The sequence below is a fragment of the Crocuta crocuta genome, unplaced genomic scaffold (genome assembly GCF_008692635.1).
Source record: "Crocuta crocuta isolate KB4526 unplaced genomic scaffold, BGI_CrCroc_1.0 scaffold244, whole genome shotgun sequence".
NCBI classification, from domain to species: Eukaryota; Metazoa; Chordata; class Mammalia; order Carnivora; family Hyaenidae; genus Crocuta; species Crocuta crocuta.
Window position 1 is genome coordinate 1,411,761 of NW_027530191.1, and position 10,656 is coordinate 1,422,416.

At 33.6% G+C, this 10,656-nt stretch overlaps 1 protein-coding gene across 2 annotated transcripts in view; it reads left to right on the forward strand.

Annotated features, from left to right (window-relative positions):
* The window catches only part of IPMK (inositol polyphosphate multikinase), a 61,409-nt gene extending 51,233 nt beyond the window's left edge, over positions 1–10,176 (forward strand). For both annotated transcript variants that reach the window (XM_077765239.1, XM_077765238.1), the window contains exons 5-6: positions 7,152–7,233; positions 8,730–10,176. In XM_077765239.1, the coding sequence (XP_077621365.1) occupies positions 7,152–7,233; positions 8,730–9,352 (705 nt within the window). In that variant the 3' untranslated portion in view covers positions 9,353–10,176. The remainder of the gene's footprint in view (positions 1–7,151; positions 7,234–8,729) is intronic.
* Positions 10,177–10,656: the final 480 nt, after the last annotated feature.

The following is a 10,656-nucleotide window of genomic DNA, read 5'->3' on the forward strand; positions in this document are numbered from 1 at the left end:
CACTATTTCAAAAACCAGTAAGTCCCAAAGCAAGTTGCTGATATGCCAACTTCTCAAGTCTGATACTTTAAGATAATACACACCCTATATACCTATATACAGTATGTTCCAATCACCTTACATAAACTTGTTTCACAATGTACTCTACTTCATAGTTTTCTGTTACTTTCCCCTGTTGCCAGTTCAAAATATAGGTATCTCCTGCTTTTCGAAAGCTTGTGTTATGCCACTTTATTTTACAAAAGAACTACAATAATACCTGTTTTTGCTCACCAAAAGAGATCCAAAGAGGATTTTCACCTCTGTGAAATAAAAGGAGAAATGGTGTGCAGTCTTTGTTTTGTAGTAACCATTACAGACACAACATGATCCCCAGCAGCAAGACTGGCACCGCCAAGCTGTATCCCGGGGAACAGTTCTCAGCGTTCTAGCATTAAGCCACCATATCTTCGAATTGTCTGTGTGTTTTCATTTTACATCATTTCAGATTACACAAGATCTATCTGCTTTCAGATAGCAGAGGAAACCCGTACCACCGTTTTCAAAGTCACTCTATCCCTCCTCTCTTGACCCTCTTGCACTTACAGGCTCTCTCTGTATCTGCCTTTTTTGTAACACAAATTCCAGTGAATCGTGTTATTAAATCAATGATGAGTCTTATCATCTTATACCATCTTGGGATCAAGGAAATACAGTGTAAATACTGAAAGTCATTAAGAATTATTAAATTAGCACAGAAAATTGGCAAGTTATTCTACCCACCAAACCTCTTCTACCACTGGCTGAATGTAACAGAAAAATACTTAAAAGTATTTTAAATATTTGGTATATTTGATATACAGTAAAACATTGGATTGTGCGTAACTTGTTCTGCAGGTGTTCCGCAAGATGAGCAAACATTTCTAATAAATTTTAACATGAATGAGCGATGTCTTGCAATAGGAGTAGTACGTGATGCCAAACGTCACATGATCACAGCTAAGCCAATGGTTCTTCTTTCTCCCTCTCCCCTCCCCTTTCTCTCTCTTTCTCTTCTCTCTCTCTCTCTCTCTGTGTCTCTTGCTGTGGAATCGTCAGTAATCATCTCCCATGCCATGCTCGGATGCTCAGCCTCAGGCCACAGTGTTTGGCAGAAACCAGTGATTTTTCAGAATGTTGGAAGGTGCCCAAATCTGATGTTAGACAGTCCTTTGCTTTTCCATACAAAAGTAAGCTTAGGAATGTTTCCTTCATTCTAGGTCAGGCTGCCTGCAGATATCAACCCTTTCCTCTGCTGTTTTATTGCCAGTTACATTAAATACAGTATATGACAAGAAGTGATTAATATTGTACTTAGTCAATATCCGTGCAAATGTGTACAGTGGTCCCAATGCAGACAAAGGTTGAAAAGAAAGGCGGTGAGAAGGAGATGATTACAGTGGAAGTTAAGAAGGAATTCATTGAGAAGTACGAACGAGGTATGTTAGTGTGAGTGGCTGAAACTGCAAGATTTTATAGGAATTTTACATCTACATGTCATCTGCACAGGAGGGAAGAGAAAAAGGTGGAATCCTTCACTTCACATGAGGTTAGGGGAGATGTGTAAAATGTAGGAAACAGTGCAAAATTTTGTAGAAAAGCACCACCCGAATAAGGCTGTAAGCAGTGCGAGTGATGAATCTGTTTAACGACAATGCAATGTCACATTTCCGCGAAATCTTCAAAAGGAGGCAATGGCAGATGTCATTGGTTAGGGTCCTTCCTTGTCAAAGCTGCACGAAAAGAAAAAGATTCCATTGGGCCAATAGATGGCAGTGATTCCGTTAGTGATAGTAAAAATCCTACACAATAACCCTCCTCTCTCTGGTCTCCCTCACACCAGCCATGAAGGTTTTCAAAGGTAAGTGCAGGTTAACTTGTTTATTTTTCTTTACATTTTGTATTTTCTTTCTTATTTTGTATTAAATTATAGTATTATAATCATTTTCCTATGAATGTTTTTGGGTTGTGGAACGAACCATCTGAGTTTCCATTATTTCTAAATTCACTTTGATTATAAGTGGTTTGGATTACAAACATGTTTCTGAAACAAATTATGCTCCCAAACCAAGGTTTTAATGTATAACGTTGTGTAAATTTAAGGTATACAACATGTTGATTTAATACATTTATATATTGCAGTATGATTACTACTTTAAGCATTAGGTCATCTAATACCTCCACCATTTTGAGAATCATCTTTTAAACTTATTTATGTGTATAGAGAACATGAGTGGTTTTTTGTTAACATATTGTGGATATACTTAACTGTTCTTATAGAAATGATTTTTTCTGTAGTTACCTGTAATTTTTGGTATTTATAAAAGTGTCTTCCGTTCGTAGTAACAGTTTGCTCAAGATAAATTATATTCCTTTAATAGGCAGTATGTGTGTTTAAGCACATGGTTGTAATTAAACTTTTTCAGTGAAGTGTAGCATTTGAGATAGATAGTATTTAGCTATAACAGACTAAAAGTTTTAAAATATCAGTTCTATATCAGTATATTATTAATACTTCTTTAAAACTATTTCTTTAAAATGTGACAAAGTACGCACCTGGACGGCTCAGTCAGTTAAGTGCCCTACTCTTGATTTCAGCTCAGGACATGATCTCACTTTGTGAGATCCAGCCCCATATCAGACTCTGTGCTGATAGCGTGGAACTTGTTTGATTGAGATCCTCTCTCTCTCTCTCTCTCTCTCTCTCTCTCTCTGCTCTTCCCCTACTTGTGCTTTCTTTAATGAAGAACAAATAATAAACAATAAACAAATGAACCTTAAAAAGTATAGAAACATATGCAGTGAAACATCATCTTCCACACAGCATACTATATTATACTTTTTCCCCAGTGTATCCTTTCAGGGAGGTTTTTAACATACACAGATACTGCACATATGTGCTCTTTTATCACAAAACCCACTTTGAACACTGTTCTATATCTTGCGTTTCTTCCCAGTTAACATATCATAGAGATCTGTCCACAGGGGTACACTATTATTTTACCATGATTTAACCAGCTCCCTTTCATGAATCCTTTGATTGTTTTCGGTCTTTTTCTATTACAAATAATGTTTCAGATGAGTAAACAGAGGAAATAATCAACAAAACTGAAAGGCAGCTGACAGAATGGAAGAAGGTATTTGTAAATGATCTATCAGATAAAGGGTTAGTATCCCAAATCTATAAAGAACTTATCAAACTCAACAGCCAAAAAACAGATAATTCAGTGAAATAATGGGCAAAAGACATGAATAGACACTTTTTCAAATAAGACATCCAGAAGACTAACAGACATATGAGAAGATGCTCAACATCACTTATCATCAGGGAAATACAAGTCCAAACTACAATGAGATTCTGCCTTAACCTGTCAGAATGACTAAAATTAACAACTCTTGAAACAACAGATGTTGATGAGGATCCAGGGAAAAGGGAACACTTTTGCATTGCTGGTGTGAATACATACCGGTGCAGCCATTCTGGAGAACAGTATGGAAGTTCCTCAAAACATTAAAAAAAAAGCTACCCTATGACCCAGCAATTACACTACTAGGAATTTATCCAAAGGATATAAAAATGGTGATTCGAAGTGGCACATACACCCCAGTGTTCATAGCACTATCAACAGTAGCCAAATTATGGAAAGAGCCCAAATGTCCATTGACTGATGAATGGATAAAGAAAATGTGGCATATACATATACATATACAATGGAATACTACTTGGTGATGATAAAGAATGAAATCTTGCCATTTACGACAAGGTGGATGGAACTAGAGGGTATTATGCTAAGCAAAATAAGTCAGAGAAAGATATCGTATGACTTTTACTCATGTGGAATTTAAGAAACAAATTCCACATAGGGAGCATAGGGAAAGGGAAGCAAAGATAGATAAAAACAGAGAGGGGAGCAAATTATAAGAGACTCTTTAATACAGAGAACAAATTGAAGGAGGGATGTTGGGTGGGAAGATGGGCTAATTGGTGATGGACATTCAGGAAGAGACTTGCTGGATTAGCATTAGGTGTTATACATAAGTGGTGAATCACTAAATTGTAGTCCTGAAACCATTATTACACTGTATGTTAACTAACTTTGATTAAAATGAAATTTTAAAAACTTCACAGAATAATTAAAAAAATGAGTAAACGGGAATTGCTAGGCTTCTATGAATTTGCAATTTTAGTGGATATTGGCAATCTGCCTCATACAGAGCAGTGGTTTTGAACGAGGGGCAGTTTTGCTGAGGGAGACATTTGGCAAAGTCTGAGGACACTTTTGTTTTTTTACAGTTTGGGAGAGGGCTCCTGGTATGTGTGAGAGCTGTTTGATTTATGTGAAATATTCACATCCTTAGTTCATTTTCTCATAGGAGTGATCATGCCCTTTGTTCATTGTATAAATCTTAAACCTCTTCTCTTTGTTTATTTTGATTGTGTGCCTTTTGATTTCTGCATGGTAAAAACACTGAATGTTTTTTAAGACCCATTGTATATGAAGGGAAATTCTGAGTTTTGGTTGGAAATGTCTTCTCTAGTTATTGATTATTCAAAGATTCTTCCATCTTTGGGGGACACTTATCATTTCCATTTGTGCATTTTGATATTTGATGTATTTGGAATTTATCCTGGTATAAGGTATAAATACAAATTTTTTTGGATCAGTACTTACTCATACTAATCCCATTTAATAAATAATCCACTTTTTGCTGATTTAAAATACAAACGTATCACATACAAACTTCTAATGTATTTGATTCTAAAAATATGTTTCAGTGAAATCACTATCTTGCAGATATCTGCATTTGCATGTTTACTGCATTATTGGCTATAGCTAAGATATGGAAAGTGTCACCTAACTGAATAGATAAAGATGTAGTATGTGTACACACACACACACAATGGAATATTATTCAGCCACAAGAAAAAAGGAAATCCTGCTATGCAACAGTATGAATGAACCTGGAAGGCATTTGCTAAGTGTAGGAAACCAAAGAAAGATAAGTGTCATATGGTACCACTTAAATGTAAATTAAAAATAAAAAGCTGATTTCATGTAAACAATAGAATGGTGGTTCTTAAGGGTTTAGGGGAGGGGTAAGTGTGGAGGAGGGTACAAACTTTTAGCTATAGGATGAATAAGTTCTGAGGATTTAATATACAGCATTATGACTATAGTTAATAATACAGTACTATATACTTGAAATTGAGAGTAGATCTTAAGCATTCTCACCAACACATGCCAAAAAAAAATGAGTTAACTGTGAAATGATCCACATGTGTTAATTATCTTGTTCCTAATAATCATTATGCTATATATATGTATAGATATATAGCAAAGTATGTTGTATACTATACATATAGAAAATTATGTTGTATGCTATATATATGTGTATATATAATTATATTTGTCATTTTTTCCTCAATAAAGTTGGAAAAATATAAATAAAATATTTTTTAGTATCTGGTAGCGTGGCAAGGTTATTCCCTCATTATTCTTTTTGGATTTTTCCTGCCTATTCTTTTTTTTTATATATTTATTTTATTTATTTTGAGAGAGAGAGCATGACCAGGGGAGGGGCAAAGAGAGGGAGGAAGAGTGAGAATCCCAAGTAGTCTCCATGCTTAGCATAGAGTCTGACATGGGGCTCAGTCCCACAAACTGTGAGATCATGACCTGAGCCGAAATCAAGAGTTGGACGTTTAACTAACTGAGCCACCCAGATGCCCCTATTCTTGTTTTTTTTTTTTTTTAATGTGAACTTTAGATTTAGCTTATATGTAAAAAATTGTTGTTTTGTTATAATCTCAGTTTAGTTGTTGATTAAGTAGAGTTGATATCTTTTTCTAATTTTTCTTTATTTTTACTTATTTATTTTTGAGAGAGAGAGTGTGTGAGCAGGGAAGAAGGGCAGAGGCAGAGGGAGAGAGAGAATCTTAACAGGCTACATGCTCAGCATGGAGCCAGACTCAGGGCTCGATCCCACAAACCTGGGATCATGACCTAAGCCAAAATCAAGAGTCAGATGCTCAACTGATTGAGCCCCTCAGGCACCCAAAATCGATAGCTTTTATGATGTTGAATTTCCTCTTTGAGAACATGGGCATGTGTTTGTGTGTATGTCTTAGGAATGTTTTAAAGGTGTCTTTATGTAGACTTACACTTACATAGTTTATCTGTGTTTTATTTGTTTTTGCATTTGTAATTGGGGTCTTCCATTATATTTTCTAACTGCTTATTTATATATATGGAAGCTTATTTTCAGTTTAACAATTTGTACTCACCGTTTGAAGTTTCATTGTATTTGTTTTTCAGTTGATTTCCTAGTATACAACTATTACTTACAAAAAGTAATATTTTTATCTCCTCTTTCCAAATTATTTTACCCCTTTGTCATGTCTATTTGTATTTGCTAGAAATTCCAGAACAATGTTAGATAGTAATGATGATAAAAGACATTGTGGTAGAATACTTTTTCTGAAAGCTTCTTGTATTTTAGGACAATTGTTTCCTTAATTTTTTTTAATTTTAATGTTTATTTTATTTTATCTATTTTTTATAGTTAATTGTCAAGTTGGTTTCCATATAACACCCAGTGCTCATCCCAACAAGTGTAATGTTTATTTGAGAGAGAGAGAGAGAGAGAGGAAAAAAAAATATGAGCGGGGAGGGGCAGAGAGAAAGGGAGACACAGAATCCAAAGCAGGCTCTGGCTCTGGCTCTGAGCCATCAGCACAGAGCCCAATGCAGGGCTCAAACTCAACGAACTGTGAGATCTCAACCTGAGCCCAAGTCAGATGCTCAACCAGTTGAGGTACCCAGACACCCACCCTTAATTTCCTTTTTAAACTTGATGCTAACTTTGGTGGATTGATATAGATCCACCAATATGATTCTTTCATATTGGAAGTATTCACTTGTCCTTTTAAAGAGTTTTTATCAATAAAAGATATAAATCTGTTAAATGCCTTTTTAGCAACCACTGACATGATGATACAATTTTTTTCTTCTTAAATCCATTAGAATGAAGTATGATTAGATCTTCTCATCTTTAACTATCCTTACATTGCTGGATAAACCCCACAGGGTCAAGGACTATTATTTTTTAATATTCAGTGCTTTTTGTCACAGGTTTACCATGTTCATTCTGACAACTATGAGACACAAAACCAGCACTATGGAAGAAGCTTAACGAAAGAAACTCTAAAGGATGGTAAGGGTTGAAAAACCGTATTTCAACAGTTATCAAAATAATTCTAAAGTAGTTTCAATTTAAATTTTTCTTTGATATAATTATTCAATCCATAATAAATAAAAAATACAAGAAACTTAAATTTACACAATTGGACTAATCATAATTTCTGGTTTGTAATACATCAAAACCCTGGATCCATGAATGCCCTCTTTTACATTTTATTTCCTTTCTTATTTATTAATATGTTCATTTATGTTTATTTTAAAAATGAACATCTGTGAACCAGCCATATAGCCCAAGTCTTAGAACTATAGGTTGTCTTTAAGATCCATATATGTATAGTATATTAAAACTGCTTGTTACATGAAAGACTTTAAAATGTGTATTGTCATATGTAATATATTTTTATCAAAATCTCCCATGTATAGTTGAGCCATGTTATAGGCTTCTAGAACTATATAATAAATAAATGACATTAGAAGTGGTTTAAATAAAATCTGTTAACATAACATGCCTCTAAAATATTTATAGCCAAAATGTTACAAAAGCAATATCTTAATAGATTTCTGGAAATAATATTCTATTAGAAGTTTATTCTTAGCTATGCCTAAGATAGGAGAGAGGTTATGGGTAGTGTAAATAGTTTGAAGAAAAAGTTTCTTTTTATGTATAGAAAATAAACCTACATACTGTGATCTTAACAGTATTTTGCCTTGGTTTACTTAACCAATAGCAGGATAATATTCAGATTAGTTCTTTATTAAAATATTTTACAGGCTAATGTGAATATACTTTTTAGCAATTCCTGTTCCCATGTGGGTGGGAACAGGCTACTTGAAAACAGAAATCAATTTGCATATACCCATAAATTCTCAAATATTTAATAGGCATATATTTAAATAGGCAGAAATAATTTTAAAAGAAGCCTAATAATCTGATAATTTAAAACATGTAAAAGTCTCCATCTTGAATAATATATTCATCCTGGAGTATTATTGATCCCCAAAGTGAAGACTAATTTAGTCGACATTATTAAGAGCAGAAAAAAATTATTATAGTTTTGATTTGGTATTTTGGTAATGGGCTGTTGACACCATTACAAGTGGTTATGACTTCACTCGAGGTTTAAGATTAGCTCCTGACTGTGATTCTAACAAATAAGTAATCTTACCAAAAAATATCTCACACTAGCAAATGAAGCAGATATTGGAATCACATTCCTTAAGAGAATATATATAGAGAGAACTAAACTACCAGTCTATGTGTAATAATATTCTTATCTAAATACTATATTTCACTTTACATAAGTGTCATTTTGTTTTTCCTAGTAAGAGAATCTTCAGTAGAAATCAAATTGAGGTCCAAGTTTCTATGTCTGACTAGAATTTGCCTGTTCAGTTTATTGTAAAGGGGAATGGGGGGAAAATTGAAGAATTGTATCTAAGATGAGTTTACTTCCCAAGTGATAACTAGTTTATAATTTCATTATAATCCTAATATTTTCCTTTTTATAGGAGTCTCCAGGTTTTTTCATAATGGGTTCTGCTTAAGAAAAGATGCTGTTGCTGCCAGTATTCAGAAGATTCAGAATATTCTGCAATGGTTTGAAAATCAGAAGCAGCTTAACTTTTATGCAAGTTCATTACTATTTGTTTATGAAGGTTCATCTCGGCCAACTACTACAAAATCAAATGACAGAACTTTGGTAGAAAAGTTTTTGTCCAAAGGACAATTGTCAGACACAGATGTACTAGAGTACAATAATAACTTTCATGTGTTAAATTCCACAGAGAATGGAAAAATAGATGCTTCAGTAGGCAAAAGCTTGTCCAAGATGTATGCTCGTCACAGAAAAATGTATTCAAAAAAACATCACAGTCAGACTTCATTGAAAGTTGAAAATAAAGAACAAGACAATGGATGGAAAAGCATGTCACAGGAACACTTAAATGGAAATGTGCTTTCCCAGCTGGAAAAAGTTTTCTGCCATCTTCCCACTGGTTGCCAAGAGATCTCAGAAGCAGAAGTGCGAATGATAGATTTTGCTCATGTATTCCCTAGCAACACAGTGGATGAAGGATATGTTTATGGGCTGAAGCATTTAATTACTGTACTGCAAAGTATTTTAGAAAATTGAATCCTTTGCTGTGGTCTTTTTAAGGGATGGAGCAATCATAATAAAAGCAGCAGTCAATATCTCTACACTTGTAAAGCTATGTAAAAAATTTATATTGTGAGTCTACCTTTTGTCTTTATACTTTTGGTAGAAGGGTTATCTTTTCTATAATCTTACTCAGGAAAAGTATCTGTTCATTAGAAAACTATGAAGAATAAAAAACTTAGGAATGTTAAGCAGGGAATGTGGTGGTACATGGCTTAAACATCTATTTGGCTCAAGCAAAATGCAAACCCTTATTCAGTCATTAAGAGTTTATTTAGCTTTCTGTAGCCAATTTGTCATGAAATTTCTGCCCACCCAACCTTGACAATGAGCCATATCTAAACTCATTATTAGAACACTTTTAAAAATCTAGAAAGCACAGGTTGATGTCCTTAGTATTGCTATGAATGAAGTTATTAAAACTGGAGAAAATTCTACTTCAGAAAGTTAAGTACTGTTTAGGTTTTATATTAAAAGTTCAGACCAGCATATCAAAAGGTGCTTCTTAGTAAAGTGATTTAGAATTACTGCATTCCAAAAGCAGATTTTCTCTTTAATTTCTGTTTATGTGCATGTTTCAAAATATTATGTAAAGATAATTGAAATGAACAACAACAACAACAACAAAAATCTTGAAATTAAAGCCACTAATAATTATTCTTGCCAGGGTTAGGAGAAGAGAGAAGTCATTTGCAAGGAACAAAATGTATTTCTTTTAAAATCTTTCTTTGAGGCAAAAATTAGAAAATGTATTTACTACATTGTTAAAAATGTTATAAAGCATATCTTTTCAAAAGGTAGATGATTGTCTTTCTCTTATTTTTCCTCTAAAGAGCTTTTGAGAATTTTCTCTTTCAAAATTCATGTATTTATGTGTCCCCATTTAGTTAAGCAGTAGTATATATTGCCAAAAAGTATTTCTTAGAATTCTGATAAGCAGTGAAGGACATCACCCAGTATTGTGTTATCAAAAGTACCACAGGTAATTAGTACGTCTCTATAAGTTTGGTGCATATCTAAATCCATGCTTCTATTTCATTCTTACTCAAAACAGTTTTATATCCTATTCCAGATAGAAATTATAATTTAAATTGTGATGGGTGGGAAAATAGATTCTTAAGTATTATCTGTGTTTCACATCTACTACCCTTTAAAAAATAAGTAGTTGTTATTGAAAACATTTGAAACTTTGAAATTAAATTTGCCGATATGTTAGATATTTATGAAAGCATTACTTGCACTTTGACTCACTAATAACACATCTAAGTAATTAATAGTTT